A 22,746-nucleotide genomic window follows, 5' to 3' on the forward strand; every position below is an offset into this window, starting at 1 on the left:
TGATACTGGAGGACCCATCCTACTTGCACGTGACATCATTTCCCGGACAGGGGTTTTTAAGACTGCTAAAATGGACACAGTGAGTGACCAGAGCACCAGGGTGCATTTCAACTCTGCTGTCAGACTGAATGCAGTGTAACCAACTGAATCACACTCCTGACCTCTGGGCTTCCCACCCCAGTGGGCCAGAATTAACTTCCTCCCTTTAGATGCTTTTGTCAAGAGTATTTATTACAGAAAAAGTGTCTAAAGATCTGAAATTGTGCATTTTTATCCATAATAAGGGGCTTATAAATTTGTATTCATTGAAAGAAAGTATCTTTTTATTGAAATTGGCTTTTTATACTCTTTCGACATAGTGGTGATGGTCATTGGATTTAGTTAGTATCCCTGTATAGAAAATTAAAATTTGGCAACTCTCCAGCTGAAGATGCCATTCAGTGGTAAAGAACATAGGCTGCTCTTCCAGAGGACCTGAGGTTGGGTTCAAGCACCAACATTGTGTGGCTTACAACTGCCTAACTCCAGCACCAGGGGATCTGACCTCCTTTTCTTGCTCCACAGTCACCTGCATATATGCACAGGAGCACAAACATAAATACACAGATGAATAATAAAACTTTGAAGAATAATAAAATTTGATAACTATTGTCATTGCAATTGCAATATTTCCTTTAAAGAGATTCTTGGAATCTACAATCATTTCTTTATAAAGAGTACAAATTGAACATCCCTAATGTGAAAATTTCAACTCTAAAATGCACAACTCTTTGAGTACTGGCATAATGGTCAAAAGTTTTCAGATTTTTGAGTATTTTAGGATTCTTGACTTTGAGGTTAAGAATGCTTGGCTAGTAAATCCTAAGAAAAATATTTCAAAATAAAATTCTGGTCCTACTCATCTCACATGGAATGCTCAAGCTGTACTTGGGATGTTGTGTTCCATCTGAGGGTGACATTTAGCTTAAATGTAAGTTGGCTCAGATACGGGCCCTTTTTGTTTCCTTGGGAACTATACATTAAAAAAAAAAAAAACAAAAAACAAAAAAAAAAACATTTAAACAAGTCCTTAAGAGCAGCTAAAGAGGAAAAGTGTGTCAATGCATATCCTGCTCGCTGTTACAGGGTTGATTTTGGTGGTGAAAGGAGGCTTATGAGCAAAATACATACAGATGGCTAACTTATCCCTAGAACTCAGCATCTAACAGATGATCACTCTTAATATTAATATGGTCAAATAAAATGCCTAATAGTGTTGGAAAGCTATAGATATTTCAGAATAAGTAGCACAGGGTCCAAGAGAGCAAAGGAAGCTGTTTGACCTTCTAAATAGGGTGGTCATATTGGGTTTCATTGAACAGGGGAGAATGAGCAATGTCATGCAGTCACTGAAGGCATTAACTATGCAGATCTTAGCAGAATCTAGTAAGAGTAGACAGAATAGTCTTTACATTAGGCCTGTGTGCCTGGCCCTCCCATTCTGAAGTTGTGTGAGCTTAGAAAAGTTTATTAGCTTAAAAACTTATAGTATGGGTTCCTCGTGTATAAAAGTGTAACAATGTAAGGAAAGTATTATTAAGAGATAAGTAAAAGGACCCGCCCCACTCTATTCTCATGTGGAACTCTGTACTTTGTTTTCACAGTATATGTCCCAGCTTGTAATTATCTGCATTATGGTTTGATAAAGTTTTATCTCATCCCTTCTGAAATGTTGATGGGAAGAACCAGTCAGTACAGTACTATTTTACTAGTATACTCTCACAGACAACCTTTAAACCTTTCTCCATTTGGGAGTTATCTCTTACAGATTTGTTGAGAGTGTTTTGTGTTTTTACAGTCTCTTTGAATTAGGGCTTTCGACTGTATTACAGGCATTAGCTCATTAATCACCACACATCTCTGTGATGAAAGCACTAGGTATGTCTCATCCTGTACTTTAAAAGCACTAAGGCTGCTGAAGCACAGTGACACAAAATCAAAGCAAATTTGGATCACAGCTGACATTTGGTTCATTTTTCTGTCCACCCCCTACACACATACAAAATTCACTTAAAAGCAAAAGCATGTGCACCATAAATCATTAGATTTAGCCTTTGGAAACTTATGAGGAAATATGAAATTAATATTCTAGTTATGACTTTGTTTCCAAGTTTTCTCTTAGTGCTCCTCAAAATAGCTGAGAAGAGGTGCCAAAAAATGATTAGTGTTTTGAGCCTTTATTCTTAAGAACATAGTGTCTGGGGGCTAAAGGAGTTCTTTTTGGTGTGGCTTTGTGGATTTCAGATTTACTTTGAGGATATATAGTCACATGAAATGGTAGGAGTTAGAAAATATGTAGCAGGGCTGAGGGTATATATAGTTCAGGAGATAGTGGAAGGGTCTTACTGTCCATGACAAGGCCCTAGGTACAATCCCCCAGCACTAGGGGAAATAAATATGGCATAAATTTACTGTAGATCAGGATAAAGAACGAAAGAGTTGAAACAACCCTGTTGATTTGTTGTGCTCGTTCCCCATAGGACAAAACAAAAGCATATGCCTCCAGGAACAAAAATGGAAGGCTGTTTATTAGTCAGTTGCAGTAACGTTGCTTGGCTTCTGAATTTAGGATATCCTTAAGTATGCTTTAAAATCTGACATAATGTGACATAATTTTCGTAATAACCTCCAAAAAATTCTGTCCCCAGATTGTGACCTAGATTTTGATTTTGATTAGTATCTTACACAGTGTACAGATCGCTCTCACACACCACCCCCCATCCCTGCCCAAAAAAAAAAAAAAAAGATATAATTTGGTAGCTTGTATCTAAAATAGTAAATGTACCTTAAAAAGAAAAAAAAAAAAGGAGGAATGGAGTAGATTTTTGAGCTGTTTAGAGCTGACTTGCCTCCAGTCTTCCTGTCTCAGATACCCAAATAGCTGGTTACATTTTGTTCTCCTAGTTTGCAGGTTACATTTTGTTTATAGACTTCAGTGTATCTTTTTTTTTTTTTGAAAGATTTATTTATTTATTTAATGCTTATGAATACACTGTTGCTGTCCTCAGACACACCAGAAGAGGACACTGGATCCCATTACAGATGGTTGTCAGCCACCATGTGGTTGCTGAGAATTGAACTCAGGACCTCTGGAAGATCAGTCAGTGCTCTTAACCACTGAGCCATCTCTCTAGCCCCCTTCAGTGTATCTTTTATTAATGTTTAGAACAAGAAGGTAGCTAATATTATAAAGGACTTCTTGTTTTTAAAGGGCATTCCAGTATAAACCCCTAGAGTACTAGCTTTATCATTTTATCTGTTAGGATCCATAATATATTTTGTTTCATAATATGGAAATACAAAAATCAAAGTGAAACTTTGGCTAAAGAGAGTATCTAAACCAGACAGAATTGGCATAGTATAGTTCAGGGCAGATTTTTATTTTTCCTTGAGAAATAAACTTTACTTAAGCTTTGATGTGGGAAATGATAGGAAATATTTTATCAATAGATTATATACACTATACACAAATACACAGAAGTAAAGAAAAAAAAAAAAAAGCATGTCTGTATCCGGCACCATCACGTGCAGGAGAATAAATGAGTAGAGACCATGGTGCAGTATGGTATGCTAAAGAATGGAGGCTTATTCAAGAGGATTCACAGGACTATTGAAAAATGTAAACAGATAAGTGACATCACCTGGCAGGAATTCAGAGTATTGATTTGATAGATGTGGGGTATTATAATGTGATTGCACAGTGATTTTATAGTGTCCGATGGAAAATAGTTAAGAAATGGCTGAGAAGATTGGTGGAAGATACAGGGGAAAGGGGCACTGGTTTAATGTGTCACAAAAGTACAAGAAAAATACAGAGTGAAATATTTAGGGGGTAAAGTTTAATGGAGGGATTAAAAAATAAACTTAAGATTTAGATAGGCTTTGGTGTCCCTAGTGTGTAAGTGGCAGTTAGAGCCTGGAGTTTAGCCAAGCATGATGGCTCATTCCTGTAACCTTAGCAGACGAGACCAGCTTTGGTTGGGTTAAGTAGCGGGGTGAGGGTCTACTTTTGCTGGGACGTGGGAGAATTGGGAGTTTCAGTGAAATAAAATAGCTAAAAAGCAATCTGTCAGAAAAATAAAAAACTTGACATTGAAGTTGCAAATTAGCTTAAGAAGGAAGGAAAGGACAATAGTGTTACATATGTGATACATGAAGGAGATGATACAGACTCTTCGTGCTGTGCTGTTATAAGAGGTTAAACGAAGAGGTAAATACTAGATCACAGTTCATGTTAGGCCTGAGGAGAGATTTGATTCTGAAGAAATCAGATATGGGAGTCTGTCTCCGTGTGTGTTTGTGTGTGTTTGAAAAAATCTTTGTTTAACAACAGAAGAAATACCCGTGACTGATGAATAGGGATCGCTGAGAGATTGATTATCACGAGTAAAACTTTCTCAGGAGAAAAAAGACAATCATGGTTTGATTAATTTCTAATGTTTAGAAGAGTGGCCAAACACATGCCTACCAGCTAAAAACAGTTTTCTGGATCTAGTTAGTATATACAGGCTTGGAGACTATTTATCTTTCCAGCAGAGCTGTAGGTCGAAGCTGAGAAAGGGTCACTAACGTATGATGTGAATGTGTTTAGTTCCAGAGGCCAGGCCCCAGGTTAAAACCTGATGTATTAGGACCAGTTAGTTTCTTTGCAAAAAGTCTGTCAATCATTATCACTGGAGTTGTATTCTGGGAACTCGCATGGTCTTAACTTTAACATGGATACTGAGGTATATGCATGCTCACATAAATACAAATACATATCTGTGAACATAGAGGAGTTTAATTTAAAGTCATTTTAATTGCAAAAAAAAAAAAAAAAAAGATAAGGATAGCCGGGCGTGGTGGCACACACCTTTAATCCCAGCCCTTGGGAGGCTGAGGCAGGCGGATCTCTGAGTTCGAGGACAGCCAGGGCTATACAGAGAAACCCTGTCTCGAAAAACCAAACAAAAACAACAAACAAACAAACAAAAAGATGAGAATACTACTTAGGTTTTGCCTAGTAAATCACTTAAAAAATTCCCATTGTTTATTCTTTTTAATAAACTGTTTTGATTTTTTTGAAAAGATAGCATTTCACATTATAAAGGTAGGAGAAACAACCTCAGAATAGAAAGCATTCCCTTAAGTAAAATCGTGGTAGCTTAAAATTGATATACAGCTCCCCAATATTAAACTTGACTGGCTTTAAAAAGATAAACAAGTGAAGTCAGTGACCATGCCCATAATCCCAGGACTGAAAGAAAGGCTTAGGTGGAAGATTCTGAGCTTAAGGCCTGATTAGGCAACATTAGAGAAACTGTCTCAGACTAAAAGTAAGTAAATTATGTCCATATTAAATTTGTTTGGCATATCTAATTTGTCCAGAATTATTTCTGTTTTCCCAAAGAATAGGGGAAACTTTATCACAAACTAGCAACTCTCCTCCAACGTCTACGGCCAGTAAATAATTATGAGAGAGAAGCTGTGTGCAGGAGCATAGTACATGACTGTTTCAAAGCAAAACCCAGTACGACTAGAGATCTGACTGTGTTCATAAACACAGCTGCTCTTCTTGAGTTTGTTTGCTTGCTTGCTTGTTTGCTTATTGGGGGATGGCCGTGGCTGACCTGAACTTAGAGATCTGCCTACCTCTGCATCCTAAGTGTTGGGATTAAAGATGTGGACCACCACACCTGACTCTTGTTAAACTTCTAATGATTCTGCTCATTGTTGAGCTGCCAAAAAGGAAAAAAAAATCAATAGTGACAAACTGAATGAAGTAACTGAAAAATATAATTCTTACCATTCCATCTATTGTTGTAATTTGTGTTTTCAGGTTTCCTGCCAGTGAAGGATTGCATAAGTGTCTGATGTTGCATCTGCCAGTTACAGTTTTGAAAAGTAGTGACAGTCAATGTGTAATAGCTCAACACACACCATTAATTCCAGTGTTGAGGTCTCCAGTAGTTACAGCTGACCACCTTTAATAAATGACCAGGAAGACACTTGTCAGATTTACAGCTGTTGTGAAGTTAAGACAGCAGTTAAGGGACATCAGCTTAGTTTGCATCAACTAAGGGACAGGTGCTAGCCCAAGGGCTGCAGGAGCAGATTACTCAATTTTTTTCAAGTGCCCCTCACCATTTAAAAATGAATACTTGAGGGAGATCAGTCCTGCCTCTTAGCACACATTTCAGAATTGTTGCATCATCTAAAAAACTCCTCAACATGCAGGAATGTGTAATTTTCGCCAACTCCAAGCTTCATCTCTTCAAAGACCAAGCTGACCAAAACCTACCACCTAACACACACATCCCAGCTGGAAGTGTGTCCTATGGGAAGGAAGAGGACTATCTGGGATTTGTTGTTGTTGTTGTTGTTGTTGTTTTAAATGTAGCCCAGGATGACCTGAAAGTCAAAATCCTGTTTCTGTTTCCCCAGTGCTAAATTACATTTCGAACCCTTGCTTTTTCCCCACTCTCCAAGTGACAACTTTTTATTATTACTGTTTTGTGTGTGTGTGTGTGTGTGTGTGTGTGTGTGTGGTGTTGGGGAGAGGGTACCATGGCGTGCTTCTTGATCAGATGACAACTTTATGAAGTTGATTCTGTCCTTCCATCTTACATGACTTCTAGACATTGAACTCTGATCATCAAGTTTGAACAGGAAAACCTTTAGACACTGAACCAGCTTGTTGCTTTCCTAAATAGCATTTTGTTTGTTTAGAGATTTATGTTTGATTATTTTTATAAGTTCTGTGTAAACTTGGAGAAGGTATAAGCATGTGGGTGTCAGGAGCCCATGAAGGCCAGGCATGCCTCTCTGGGGCTGAAGTGACAGGCAGTTGTGAACACCCAGTGTGGATCTTGGGGACAGAACTCAGGTCCTCTTGTAAGCACATTATGTGCTCCAGGCCTTGACTCCCATGACACTTTCTTGTTATATTTTCTTGTATTTTAAATTCTGTGTCTATGTGCTAGTATCTGTGTGAGTACATGGGTGCAGGTGCCCATGGAAGTCAGAGACATCGCATCCCCTGAAACTAGAGTAAAAGCAGTTGGGAGCCACCTGACCTGAGTGCTGGGAACTCAACTCAGGTCTTCTGCAAGGGCAATACAAGCTGTTAACTACTGAGCCGTCTCTCCAACCCCTTAGCTGAAACTTTGAAAGGACGTTGCAGCCTTATGAAAGAAGAACTAATGTAGTTTGATGGATAAAACATGTAGAATTGCTTTGAATATAACTGATCAGTTGGTATAGAATTTATGTTTATGCTGTAGTTAATTGATGAAGCCTAATGTAGAAGGTAAATGTGTGGCAGGCATCACAATGTTCAGCTATGTGTGAACCCTGCAAACTACAGTAGTGCACTGAAAATGTCAAGAGAGGTAGAGAGGTGAGCTAAGCCCAATTCATACAAGGCCTTTGATAAACTGTATAGATGTTCAGTTTCATTGCAACTGTGGAGGGAAGCTATCAAGGTGTTGTTATCTTTGTTTCTCTTTTTACTAAACAGGGGAACATTTTATTCACATTAATAAAAGCTCAGAATCTCTTATCTTTCTGGATCATCCTTACTGTATTTCTTCTCAATGATCACAAGATGACCATTCCACAAGAAAGTGATAACCAGTTTGGCTAGTTTTGTCTTTTTTAAAATATATTTCATTACTTCTTCTAGAATTTGCTATGTATTTTGATCATGTCCACCCCACTCTTTCCTCCAACTCCCCAGATCCACCTTCTCCTTCCTCTGCTTTATGTTCTTTTTTTAAACTTTATATTGATCATTTGTGAATTTCATGTCATGCACCCCAGTCCCACTCATCTCTCAGACCCTTCCCAGCCACCCTCTGCCTTTGCAGCCTCCCCCCAAAACAAAACAACAACAACAAAAATTAAAAAGAAAAAAAAAGCAAGAGAAGAAAACTCTCGCCTGCAGTTTGCCAGGCTGGGTCACACACTCTACCTTTTTGTTCAAACTACTTACAAATGGTTTTTGGTCTGGTTTGAGGCTTCTGCTACACCATCAATATTAGATCTTTATCATGACTACACTCAGATATTCTGTTGTTGCCCAGTGTCATGGAGACCCTGCAGCTCTGGTTCTGCAGGATAATCCCTTTCGTGTGCTCCAGCTGTTCATAGATGGGGTAGATGGTGGGGTGGGCCAACTCAAAGCTCTGGATCTGGGCCTGTGTGGTAGCTGAATTGGTCAGCCTTCCTGCACTGCCCAGGCTTGCTTACCCAAGTGCAGTTGCCAGCAAGGGGCAGAGCCAGATCTCCCACTTCTGCAGATGATGGAGAACAAGGAGTTTCAAGGTGTTTTTAAAGCAGGCAGTTGATCATCTTTAAACTGTCTAGATTCAAACGACTCTTGAGTAGAAAAAACTCACACTCACTTTCCAAAAGGTTTTTGTTTGTTATGCCCAGTTTGAATTGTTCTTTCTTTTACCAGTCTTTTAATCAAAAAAAACAGGAACTATTACAGAAGAGTAGAAAAGAAAATACCAATAAGTACATTACCATTTAAGAATGGTAAAAATTACTTTCCCATTTAATTTCAATTTTAGAATTTCAAGATCTTTAGATCAATGAAAATGTCCTTCCTGTGATACTATTTTGGCCTATATTCAGTAATATTCCAAAAAGACTGTTGTTTTTCTGTCTGGAGATATCATAATTAATAAGCTTTTAAAATATACTTAATATTTTAATGGAATATGAAATCATATTCTTTTTCTGTGGAAGCAAGGTAAGGAAGAGACCAATCTAGTAAAGATGTTAGCATGAAATATGTCCCTCAAAATCTTGGTAATGGTCTAGAGATATAGCTCAGCAAAAGATACAGCTTTTGTAAAGATGAAGAGGCCACTGTCTTAGCTTTTCCATTGCTGTGAAGAGACACCATGACCCAGGCAAATCTTAAAAGAACAACATTTAATTGGGGCTGGCTTACAGGTTCACAGGTTCAGTCCATTATCGTCAAAGTGGGAAGCATGGCAGTCTCCAGACAGGCATGGCACTCACTGGAAAAGGAGCTGAGAGCTAGGGGGAGGGTCTCCAAGCCCACCCCCACAATGACACACTTCCTCCAACAAGGCCACACCTCCTAATGGTGCCACTCCCTCAACAAGCACATACAAACCATCACAGTCACCCATAGTAAATGCTTGCTTTGTTTTTCTCTGTTTCAGAGATAAACAATGGTGACTATCCACACTAAAGATTCACAATACCATCAGGTTCATCTTAAATAAGTTGTCTTAACTAATTTCATAAATTTTCATTCCCTCTCTTTGTTCGTTACTTTTCTATTTATGTGGTGATAAAGCAGCATAACCAAGGCAAGTTATAAAAGTTTATTTAGGCTTCCAGTTCCAGGGGTCCTTGACAGAGCAAAGGCATGGCAGCTGGAGAAGGGAGCTAGGGGCTCACTTCTTCAACTGCAAGTACAAAGCAAAGAAAACAAACTTGATTGGTGTGTTTTTAAGCTTTCAGTGTCCACCTACATTGACACACCTCTTCCAACATGGCCACACTTCCTAAGCCTCCTTAGAAAGTACCACCAGCTGGAGACCAAGCATTCAAATGCACAAGTCTATGAGGAATAGATACTTAACACCCTGGTCCCCACAGTCTTTTTCACCGCCTTAACACTGAGTTCAGACTCCTCTGAGACTCAAGCACTTAATTGTAAGCCCTATAAAATAAAAAAAAGTTATATAGTCCAACATACAGTGACACAAAACATGCATTGTCATACTGAAAAGGAAGGATAGGGAAATAGGAAATAGCTGAACAAAACCAAGATGGAAACTCAAACACCAAGATGGCAAGTCAAACACCAAATGCAGCTGGTCCACAGTCAGTGACTGGGATTTTAATTTTAAAGGGCTCACATGGCTTTATTCCTCCAGCTTTGCTCCCTGCAACATACATTTCTCTCACTGGCTGCGTTTCCTATATGCAGCTCTCCTTGGCAGATACTTCATAGCTTTGCATCCCCAATATTCTTGGGTATCCAATGCAACCCAGGCCTTACCTCCACAGTTTCATGCAGTGCCAGACATTGCCTGGCCTCATTGGAGGAACAATCCCCTCTACTCTTGCATTCGCCAAGACTCTAAAGCCACTACCATGAGGATCACACTGCCAGGCCCACCTGCCAGCTTGGGAAAGCTGCTCCCCCGACCCCCAGCTGCTTTCCAGGACCAGAAAATCCCCTGGGCTTTTTTCATTTCAAAGTCCAGCCTTAGCTGGGTGGACACCCATACCTTTATTCCAGTGCGAATCAGATCTTTCTTAATAGCTTCTTTCCAGCACATGCCTTAGCTATAAACATTAAAATTGCCAGGTTTTGTTTCCTCTTCAAACTGTACAGTTTGTATTTCTTTTGTCCCATTTGTTCTTTTTCATTATATACCCTCATGAGAGTGGTTTTACTAATAAATACTCAACTAGTCAATACTATGCTGTCCAGAAATCTGCCCCCCCCCATACTAGTCCATTGCTCCAGGCAAATTCTTAGGACATGGACAGAAAACATCTCATATTTGCCAAAATATCACAGAATGTCCCTAGCCTAGTTGTTGGTGGTGTTGCCTTGAAACCAGGCTTCCACAGTCTGTATTTTTACACCACTGTCTTACTATGGTGAGACACTAGGCCCTTCTTAAAGCATTTAACCACTTTTCCAGTCCAAAGTTCCAAAGTCTGTCACAGCAGTGACCCGGTCTCTGGTACCAGCATCTGTGTTAGTTACTTTTTTATTGCTGTGATAAAACACATGACTAATGCAACTTAACAGAAGAATTTACTTGAGATGACAGGTTACGGTGGGTTAGAGCCTAGAGGAATGAAGGCATAGCAGCAAGAAGCTGAGAGCTCACATTGCAAGCACAAAGTAGAAGGAACAGACTCAAAGTGGCTCAAGCTTTTAAGCTTTGGAAGCCTATCCACAGTGGCACACTTCTTCTGGCAAGGCCACACCTGAACCTACCCAAAGAGTGCCATTAACTGAGACCAGAGCATTTAAATCCCTAAGTCTAAGAGGGAGATGTTGTTCAAATCAGCCAACCCTTCCCCTGTTGCCTTATTTGGCCAACACTTTAGAGCAGTTTGTTGGCCTGTTAGCTCTGGCTAAAATACTTTTCACAACTTCCCTAATAGTCATTTGTAAAAGAAAAATAAATATATTTGCTATGTTCTCACTGCTTGCCTCCTTTAAAGGGAGACAAAATTTTTAAATGTCAACTAGTTGTGATTGTCTTCACTATATGAGGAAAAAAATCTATTATTCATAATTTGGATAAATAATTAAGATAATTAACTGAATGGTATCACTAACACATTTTATAATATAAATGACCTGACAGGCCCTTATTTTTAATACTCCCTTTTCTTACTGATATATATTGGGCATAACTTCATGCTGTGGGTTGGTATCTGCCTTAGGTTTGGTTTTCACAATCTTACATTTAAGCCTTAAAATATTGGTGTATAAAGTTATTTACATTTAACATTATGTGAGTCTACATGTGATTGTTCCACTTAAATCTTGAAATAATATATTTAGATGTAGAGCCAATTATGGCTAGGTAAAATGTGCCCAGTAATGCAATAGTGATGCAATAGTGATGCAAGTGAGTCGTGGGACAACGATCCCTTTCTAATTTTACTTGAGATCTGCTCCAAAAGAAGGACAAAAGTCACACCCCTTCTAGAACATGAGACAAGTCATAGTTAGCAGCTGTGGACAATCTGAAGCAGCTCCTTATCCCACACCTGGGATTAAAACAAAACCATTTTCATATAACATGCCTGGCTTTGTTTTGTTTACTTATTCACTTTGCATCCCACTCACTACTCAGTCCTGGTCACCCCCTCCCATAATCCTTCCCCCTATCCCCACTTAACTGGGAGTTTAAAGAAACCAAAGTTCCCACTACATAGATGCACATTTTTCTGCCTCTCAAATGCTGGAATTAAAGGAGTGCGTCACTATGTCCAGCATGAGATGTTTCTTTTTGCAATGAGCAGCAGTAACTGCACAAACTCATACTTGTTGAAATGATGAAAATAAATGACTGAATGCTCAGCCTTAAATGGAACATCTATATAACTTTTTCCATGGCTAGGAAGAAGTTATATTTAAAAAGAGTTCAGAAAAATGTAAATGCTGGATGAGAGATAATAGAGCATTATGAAACTCTTATTTCTCAAGCATGACATGACTATTGGCCAGAAAAGAAAAAAACGAAACAGAAAAGAAAGTTCAGTGGAGTAAAGCAGCATAACTGAGTCCTGAGAGGAGTACAATACATTTAGTCATTGGGATGGGAAGTAAGTCTTAGGCGTGTGAGTACTCAGCTAATCTTGAAGGAGTTAGAACTTCTTAGAGTTTAGCTCTAAGAATACCTCCCTGATGGCAGCCTGTAAAATCCATAAGTATACTGTCGGAAGTAGTGGGTAGATAAAGGCTAAAACTTGCAAACAGTAGTATGTAATCATGGAACTGATGTCTGCCCAGAGAGCCCTGCATTCACTAGACGATAGTAAAGGGAGGAACATAAGTAGATGCTTCTCCTCCAGCTCCAGGCTAGACTTCCCGAGTAACACTGATGTGGTTATCTACTTAAATCTTGCTAGTAGCAGTTTTTGGACAGTGGTGTTTCACTCTCACTCTAAGGGTACCTCCTGCATCAGCTCTAGTTCTATAACTTCCAGGGCTTGGGAATCTACCCTGCCCAGGACTTAAAGTGTTATAAAAGTTATTTTTACAGTATAAAGTGTTTTTGTTTTGTTTTGTTTTTAAAGAGGTGCCATTTTCAGGTAGAAAGCACACATGTAGATGCAGAAATGTTTTTGCCTGCCGACTAATCTTTCATGTAACCAGTGTACACTGTAGATAGCCAGCGTGTCGGGGCCTAGTTACCATTGCTGCAGTTGCTGTTTTCTAGGTGTAAAGGCAGGCAGGGTGGATGCCTGTATGCCCTGAGCCTGGATCTGAGGTTCAAGCCCCCAAACTAGAAGGTGGAAGGAAGAAGAACAGAAAGAAAGCAGTTGAGCAGAACCAGGAATGTTAAACTAGAGCAAGAGGGTTCAAGAAGAAAAATGTAGAGTACTGAGATAAGGCCCAAGGGCTGGAAGCTCCCGAGTTGGTTTATGAGCCACCACCATCATTCGCTCGCCATACTCTCCTAAACATGTACAGACAGGCTTCCAGAGAGCCAAGTGATTTGGCTGATAGGACACCTTACTGCAACAAATTTGTGTTAGACATTGCTTCTTAGTTCTCGTGCCAACTTTGCAAGATCACTACATTTCTGTTATATACATTATCCAAGGCTTATATTATCTACATTGGTCTTCTGGTAGTTGAAAGTGAATATAAAATCTCAGAGAAAAAAGAAATTCAGTACATATCAAACATTGTACAATTAATATTCAGTCCTTTCTATCTTTTAAGCAGCTTTGTTTTGTGAGATAGCCATTTCTCTGACTTCACTCTCTGACATTACAGCATCAGGCAGGAAATTTTTGTTGTTGTTGTTTTTAAGACAGGATATACTGATCAACTTATATAGTTCAGCCTAGTCTTAAAATTGAAATCCTCTTGCCTTGGCCTCCGGACAGCTGGAATTATAGGTATATTTCACTACATGGCTACTATAATAGTTAACAGAGGGGAAAACAGCAAGACATAGGGGAGTCTTAAAATAATGTAATTATTTTATATAAGAAACTGATTTTTCTTTACTATAGGAAGAATACTCATTAATTTGTTGTATTAATTTATTATAATCTTAATACAAAAATGTAATGAGAAAGATAATTTAATGAGAGATAAGGATATGTTAAATCCATCCTCAATCATGTATATAAGTACAATTTTTTTGTTTTGGTTTTGTTTTTTAAGATAGGGTTTCTCTTTGTAGCAGCCCTGACTATCCTAGAATTAGCTCTGTAGTCCAGGCTGACCAGACTGACCTCAAACTTATAGAGATTGGCTTGCCTCTGCCTCCCCAGTGCTGGGATTAAAGGTGTGTGCTACCACCTAACTCTAGCAGTGTGTAAATAATTTACATATTACCTAAACAACCATTTCAGAATAGAACATTAGTTTTCTGGCATTTACTCCATTAAAACTCTCTGGAAACAAGGGAAGGAAAGAAACAATGTTTTCTGCAGAGGCATGTGAATTTCTGAGTTCGAGGCCAGCCTGGTCTACAGAGTGAGTTCCAGGACAGCCAGGGCTACACAGAGAAACCCTGTCTGGGGGGGGGGGGGACGAAAACAACAACAACAAAAAATTTATTTCATTTTATGTGTATGGGTGTCTTGTCTGCATGTATGACTGTGCACCACATGAGTGCTTGGTTTCAGATCCACTGGCACTGATATTACAGGCAGTTGTGTGTTGTGAGTGCTGGGATTGAGAGAACATTTTGTGCTCTCAGCCTCAGAGCCATCTCTTCAGCACTCAAACTTTCTTAATTTATAAGGAATACATCTTAAGTTTTTTTATGGAAAAAGTTATCCTTGAAAAGATTGCTATCCATTAGATATTGTAGTGCATGCTTGTAATCCTCGTATTTGCCAAGTGGCAACCAACCCGGACTACCAAGCAACACTGTACCTGAAAGGGAAAGAAAAGCTATCACTCTTAAACCAGGAGCTTGTTTGGTAGTAATCTATGTCAGAGCCTTGGTAAATCAAGACAATACAATGAGCTCATAAGCATCAGCGGTAGAGATTTAAGGACTATAGCAGAGTTGCTCCATAGTCTTCAGAAGGGAAAAAACTCACTCAGGAATACATAGACTACAAGATTTTACTTACTCGCAGTTGGTTTCTAGTCTCACTGCTATTCATTAGCATTCTAAGCGTCTCATTGGTTTCATTAAACCATCAGTTAGTCTAACTAATACAAATCCCTGGGGTGCTCATACTTATACCTCCACAAATTGATGATAGTATTTTTTAATTCCTGGTCCTTGGGGTGGATTCAGGACCTTACACATGCTAAGCAAGCGCTCTGTTACTGTGCTGCGACTCCAGCCCTTGCTCTATTTCAGGTACAGTTTGGGAAACAGAAATTTATGGCGCACGCCTTTAATCCCAGCACTCGGGAGGCAGAGGCAGGCGGATTTCTGAGTTCGAGGCCAGCCTGGTCTACAAAGTGAGTTCCAGGACAGCCAGGGCTATCTAGAGAAACCCTGTCTCGAAAAACAAACAAACAAACAAAAAAAAACGAACCGGATTGTTCCCGAGCTAGTGCCAGTGCCGCCCTGCATGTTCTCACCAAGCTACTCTCCCCAGCTAGCCCCCACTGTGCCAATCACTGCACTCCCAGCTCTTGTTCACTTGTCCCTGGAGCCGCTAGTTCTTCCTCAGCCAAAAACCCATGTTAGTCAGCGACCCCACATTCCAGTAACTAAATGGAACTGCCAACCTCGTGGTTGCATATCACAATACCCAGTAACCAGGTAAAATCAAGATTCTTAAAGCTTAATTAACCAATCAGATTTATGTATCAATAATATCACAATTTGCAAGAAGCCAGTACAATAATTTCAGAACTAATTGATAATGATAAAAGCTTTTATGCCAACTATTCTATACTCACAACTACTCGTGGCTGGTAAACTGCCGCGTGGGTTCACATCTACTGCCATCTTAGATGCTTCCTTCTCTGCACTCTTAGCTCCGCCTCTCTTTCCCCTGTCCAATCACAGGCCTCCTCTGCACTAATTGGACAGGGAAAATCCTGATACATGTGTCCAAAGACTTCCTAAGATATATATAAATTTGAAGACTGCCTTCCTTTTGAAAAAGTCATAGCTCAGAAACGTCAGGAAAGGAAAGCAAAAGAGCTATGAAGTGTAAACACAGTTTACTTGTTTTGTCATCATGGGGGTGTGTGTGTAAAGTTCCAGGATAAGCACAGTCATTTGGAAAGCAACTGGGAAATGAGAAGCTCTGTTCCCTACCTTTGGCACCTCTGTTCTCCGCACCTCATTACCTCCTCATCCTCACAACCTAAAGTTGTAACTCATTAGTTTTTAAATGTAAATGTCCTTGTAGGCAGGTGAAATAATCAGTAAAGTGATTGTTCTACAAGTATGAAAACCTGAGTTTGATTGCTAGCGCCTTTATAAACCCAAGGCTTGGCGTCCAGCATTGTAAAAGTGAAGACAGATCCCTGGACCTTGATGACCGACGTAAGGCACTATGAGAAACTCTGGCTCAGTCCGTGAGCATGGGAGATCTTTTTTAATCCTGGTGTCTTTCTCAATTTCTTTTTAAAGTATTTTTAAGTTTTCATTATAGAAATGTTTCATATCCGTGGTTTAGTCCACAGGTTTGGAATTTTTATTGGGGCGGGGGCTGTCCCTGGTTGGTTTTAGACAATGGAAATGTTTCTCTGATTATTTGGGGGGGGGGGGTCATTAGTATGTTGAAAGGCTGTGGGTTTGGATTTTGGTGGTGTTTGTTTGTTTTCTTTTTTAATGCATTAATTTTGTATTCTGCTACTTTGCTGAAAATGTTTTATCAGGGCTAAGAGTTTACTGGTAGAGTCTTTAGGGTCTCCTGTATAGAAAGAGTCATGTCATCTGCAGATACATGTTGACTTCTTCCTTTCTTATTTATATCCTTTTTATTTGCTTCTCGTGTCTTGTTTCTCATTTTAGTGGAAATGCTTTCTCTTTCCCATGGAACATAACATGGAACATAATATGGGTTGTAGGTGCATCATATAAATATCTTTATGGTTTCGTGATGAGATGGGTTTCTTATAAGTTTCTTCAGGACTTTTAACACAAACAGATTGGATTTTGTCAAAAGTCTTTTCTGCATCTGCTGATATAGCAATGGAATTTCAATTCTTGAGTCGATTCATGTAATATAAAATTTATTGATTTGTATATATTGAATCATTGCTGCATCTCCAGAATAAAATTTCTCAAACTCGACATGGTCTATTCTTTTGTTGTTGTTGTTTAATCCAATTTCCAAACATTTTTGCTGAGAATTTTTTGTTTTACAGAATAGCTTGAGAAGCATTTGGGCATTAGTTTTTTATTAATTATTAATTATTTGAAGGTCTGATAAAGTTCACCAGTAAATCCATCTTGGCCAGGACTCTTTTTTTTTAAGGGTTTTAATTGCTATGTAAACCCTACTGCTTATTATAGATCTGTTCCAGCTAGGTTTAACTTTGTAAGGTCATATTTATCTAGGAATGCATTCTTTTAATATTTCCAATTTAGTGGAAGTTTAGTTTTCAAGGAACAATCTAATGTTTTTCTGAATTTCTTTGGTATCTGTTGTAATGGCTCCCTCTTTCATCTCTACTTTTATTAATTTGGGTTCTTTCTCAGTCCTTTGGCTAAGATTTTGTCAGTCTTGTTAGTCTTTTGAAAGAATTTTTTTTTGTTATGGATTCCTTATTCTTGAGAACTTCACATATTTCATACAATAAACTATGATTTTATCTATCCCATTTTCCTCTTCCAACATCATGTACCTACATACATAAGTCTGTCCTTTCTCCCTCCCTTCCTTCCTTCCTCTCTCTTTTTCTCTTTTCTGATAACCCACTAAGTCTTTTCAGTACTGCTGTGTGCATATGTCTGGCACCACCCACTGGGTCATAGGAAACCTGTCAATAACTATATCCTGAGTAAAGATTACATTCTCCTTCCTTCAGCAACTATCCACAGCTGATAGCTCCTCACTGTGGGCAGAGGCTGGACCTGGAGATCTTTGCTGACTGAATCTTGTACAAGTCTTCACAGCTGCTGTGAGTGAGTTCATGATTGTTACAGCCATATCTTTTCCAGAAGACTCCATTTCTCAGGATTTATCTCAGTCCTCCATCACTTAAATTTTGTCTGCTTCTGAGCTCCCAGTTTATTTGATCTTCTTTCTCAGTCTGAGATCACAGCCCATAAAATGGTGCTCTTCACATTTAGGGCAGGTTTTCCTGCCTCTGGGTAACTTAGCCTCAGTTGATTCTACATGCACTTGGTGGTGATGAGAGCCCCTTCTAAAAATCAGCTATGACTCTCCACTAGTTTTGTTCTCTATTTTAGTTGTATATCCGTAGTCAGTTTTCTTTTTTTCTCTGTGCTCCCTTGAGTTGAGGACTGAAAAATATTGAAGATTGATCATAGCTGCTTTAGATGTACAAACAATTTTAGTGGCTCTCTGACTTGGTAGGCATTTCCTTCCATGACTTAAGTGGGTCAGTGCCCTTCTGAAGCCTTATGATGTCCCAGTGATGCCCAGTGTTCTTCTATTATAACTCTTGTTCCACCTGTCTTCATATTGGTGGTGTCCCAAAAGATTCCCCCATTGCTTATTTCGTAGCACTACACTATTAACTGTATTTGTCATTGTGATTTGAATTCTCGGTGAGAATTGAGTTTTATGTGAGCCATGAACTATAAACAAAAATAATAGGTTTATAATGTGAAAGGATTATTATCATTTGGCTGAACTGCTTTACGGGCTCAAAACCTTGTTTCTGTGTGAATGTGACAATGACTAGTGTCTTACCCTGGCTCACTTGTGCAAATTTCTTTTCTCAAACTGATGTGTAAGGTATTTTTGAGTATCAGGAGATAAATATGAATACACACACACACACACCACCACATTGCTAACCAGTAGTTGTCTCCAAATGCTCTTGTTTATTTACCTTTCCTTAGGATTCTGAGTTTCCATCAAGTTACACAAAAAATACCAACAAACCTAAACACACATTCTGTCTTGATTGTGGATAACCTTAAATGGTTTTATTAAATAGGATGATCACTGCTTTTGGGAATATACAATATTTGAGTCTGTTTCCAGAAATCTTTGCTTCACTCCAGGATTTAAAGTGTTTCCAGAGCAATGTCATTAAACCTATTTGGGAGGGTTCTTGAAATTATAGTTAATAGTCATTGACTACCAATAATATTTACATATGTCTTTGTTATTGTGTGAGAGTGCAAAGTCCACATTAAGCTATTAAAATATTTGATGTCTCTTCTTCTTTTTCAGAAGATGAATAATCTTTCATTTAGTGAGCTATGTTGCCTCTTCTGCTGTCCGCCTTGCCCAGGGAAAATTGCTTCAAAACTAGCATTCTTGCCACCTGATCCAACTTACACACTGATGTGTGATGAAAGTGGAAGCCGCTGGACCTTACACCTGTCAGAACGAGCAGACTGGCAGTACTCGTCCCGAGAAAAAGATGCTATTGAGTGTTTCATGACAAGAACCAGTAAAGGCAACAGAATTGCTTGTATGTTTGTGCGTTGTTCACCAAATGCTAAGTATACCTTACTCTTCTCACATGGCAATGCTGTTGATCTTGGTCAGATGAGCAGTTTTTACATAGGCCTGGGGTCCCGGATTAATTGTAACATATTCTCCTATGACTACTCCGGATATGGTGCTAGTTCTGGAAAGCCGACAGAGAAGAACCTGTATGCAGATGTGGAAGCTGCCTGGCTGGCTCTTCGGACAAGGTAATGGTTTTTACACTTATGCTGCATAAGTTATACTGTGGGACAGCAAAACAAAGCATTTTTAACGCGGATGCTTTGAAATACAGTATGAAGATATTTGCATATATTGTATTACATTAAGATATTAAAATTTTATATAATAGCCAAAGTAGTTTTTAAAAACAGCTCACATTTTATGTGTATATAAATGCCTATGTGAATGTGTTTTTTGGTATCTTTTTTACTTAAATCTAGTAACATTTAAATGTTCTGTCTCAAACTTTGTATATTAGGATATAATATACACATTCTTATTCTATGATTTCACTATTTGTTTGCTCTGGCATTGATAATGTAAGAAGCCTTTTGTTTGACTATTAAATAAGACATGTTGGCATTTTACTTTACATTTTAGTCTACTAAAATTTGGAAAGATCATCTTAATTTTCTTTGAAGTAATATGACAAAATTAATTAAGATGTATCTCACTTATGTCATTCTTTAACGAGAACAGATTGTATTTGGGAACTAGAAACCCCTTCACTTTTCTGGGTGAAGGTTGTATAGATTCCTGAGTGGTGTTCTTCATAATTCAGATTAGTATACAATAAATAGTGGATATCTTAATATAAATGGCTTCTCATTGCATATTGATTACATATTGATAAGCTGCCTTTTCCACAGTGTTTAAACTGAAGCTGTAGGCTGTAAAGAACCCACTTTTCCTGGACAGTGTTAATGCTGAGGATGTCAGGGAGAACCTTCATTTTATGAATTTGTGCAGCTACCTTGGGGGATGAGTGCTGGGATTAAAGGCATGTGCGACTACAGCCCAGCAGTATAACCACTTTTATAAAATGTCTTTTAAAATATTTCCGTTCCAATAAAGTTATGTCCTCATAGCAAAATTCTGTGTGGAGAGAACTCTGAAATCAGTTGCAGTAATATGAAAGCATTAATTTGAAAAGTAAGAAAAAGTAAATGTAAGTGGTAAATTATTGACAGAGTGATAAAATTACTTTTTTGGCTGGGCATGGTGGTGCATGCCTTTGGGAGGCAGAGACAGATGGATCTCTATGAGTTCAAGGCCAGCCTGACCTACAGAGTGAGGTCCAGGACAACACAGAGAAACCTGTCTTCAAAAAATAAATTACTGTATAGGGAAGGAAGGGAATTGTGTTTGGTTCTCAATTTTTTATATAAAAATATATATTAAAAATTTTACATTTATATAAAAGTCATCTTTAAGGATGTTATTGCCATTTACATCTGAACAAGTAACAGAATAATCCCCACTTATTAGGATCTCCTATTCGAATCTAATACAACTGTCAGACATTATAATATTTTAAAATAGAGCAGCTGAATAGTCTGTGCATTTAAGGCCAGCCTGGGCTACATAGTGAACTGAAGCTGAAGCTGGGATGTACCGAATAACAAGACAGTCTCAAGAGAAGAGGGCAGGCAATACGCTTGGCGTGGTGGGGCACACCTTTGATCCTAACACTTTGGAAGTAAACTTGGGCAGAGTTCCAAGTTCGAGACTGCCTTAGTCTAAAGAGCAAGTTCCAGTACAGTCTGGACTACACATAGAAACCTTGTCTCAAAATAAAATAAAGGAGGTAAATATTAATAATCATACAGTAATTTAGTTATTAAGGTACAAGTTGGGTGTTGTAACTCACACCTGCAATACTCATAAAACTAAAGGATGTTTTGGTTGTTGATTTCATGACAGTTTCTCTGTGTAGCCCTGGCTGTCCTGGAACTCACTCTGTAGACCAGGCTGGCCTCGAACTCAGAAATCTGCCTGCCTCTGCCTCCCAAGTGCTAGGATCAAAGGCGTGCACCACCACTGCCTAGTTCCATAAAATTGAAGTTTTAAGACTTTGGCAATTACTTTTCTAAAAGATTAGAATTGAGCATGAAATAATTGAGTATAGAGCTTATTGTAACATTAGATATTTTGATGGTTAAGTAATTTTAGTTTTTAAATATTAATTGCCATCTTATGAGATATTTTGTACCAAATCTTGAAAACAATGGACTATTGACTTCCAACTATTTTTTGAACTTGTGAATCTCTCAGATACGGCATTCGTCCTGAAAATGTGATTATATATGGCCAGAGCATAGGGACCGTGCCGTCTGTGGACCTCGCTGCTCGCTATGAGAGTGCTGCTGTCATTCTTCATTCTCCTCTGACCTCAGGGATGCGAGTCGCTTTCCCTGATACAAAGAAGACCTACTGTTTTGATGCATTCCCAAAGTAAGTTCACTATTCAAAATGGCTCCGCACCAAGGCGTCACTGAGCTTCTGCTCCATGTAACTGATGACGTCAGAATTGTGGAAGAGACTGTCAGCGTGTGACTGATAAAAAGACTGAAATGTTTGAGCATGAGATGAGGGCATGTTTTTTAAGCAGTGTACTGGTCCTTAGACAAAAGAACAGGTTTATGAATGTAAATTAACAGATCAAAGCAGCAGGTTGGATGTGGGAGATTCTACAAAGAACAACTTGAGGAAGGCCCCAGACTTGCTGTAGATGCTAAAACAATATGAAGTTTAGTGAGAGGCACAGCATGAGAGAAGTGGGGGAAGGTGAGTAATGGTACCTGCCAGTTGTATGTGCCAAGAAAGTTAACTCTTGGATGGCTGGAATAAGGTTAGCTGCCATGCATAGTATGGATGTGTTTGAAAGAAGAAGAAGGGCTGCTGCTTGCTTTCCATGGTGAAGAGTGGTTGCCACCGGACATCTTCCTAGTTGGAAAAAAGTTAGTGGCCTATTTTTCTCAAGGATGAAGAGAAGGCAAGAAGGAAAAGCTGGCAGTTTCATTTGGTCTTCTTTCCTCTGTTGGCAGAAATACAAAGATATTTTTGTGAATGGCAGGCCAGAAGCCAAGGTATCATTTGCTTCTTTAACAGAAAAGCAAAAGTTATTTAGAAACAATATTTATTCGGCATTAGGCTAGAGAGGTGACTTAGCTGTGAACATGAAGACCTGAGTTCAATCCATAAAACCCTTTTTTTTTTCTTTTTAAAGTGGGCACAGTGATACTTGTAAACACCTGGCTGCTGAGGGGTCAGAGGAACAGTAGTTCTCCGGAGCTCCCTGGCCCCTGAGCCCAGCTTGTTGAACTGAATTACAGAGAGTTGGTGAGGTGATGCTTTGCCAACTTATTCTTGGAACTTTTTTCATGTTTGACATACTTAGATATT

General features: G+C 38.8%; 1 protein-coding gene across 3 annotated transcripts in view; it reads left to right on the forward strand.

Moving 5' to 3' along the window:
- Positions 1-22,746, forward strand: part of Abhd17b (abhydrolase domain containing 17B) — a 31,167-nt gene that overhangs the window by 4,858 nt on the left and 3,563 nt on the right. For all 3 annotated transcript variants that reach the window (XR_003835559.1, XM_029472564.1, XM_021151754.2), the window contains exons 2-3: positions 19,078-19,547; positions 21,616-21,795. Coding sequence is in view for 2 of the 3 variants with exons in the window: in XM_029472564.1 (XP_029328424.1) it covers positions 19,081-19,547; positions 21,616-21,795 (647 nt within the window). In the remaining variant the exon portion in view is untranslated. The remainder of the gene's footprint in view (positions 1-19,077; positions 19,548-21,615; positions 21,796-22,746) is intronic.

Source organism: Mus caroli, chromosome 19 (assembly GCF_900094665.2).
Source record: "Mus caroli chromosome 19, CAROLI_EIJ_v1.1, whole genome shotgun sequence".
Lineage (NCBI taxonomy): Eukaryota > Metazoa > Chordata > Mammalia > Rodentia > Muridae > Mus > Mus caroli.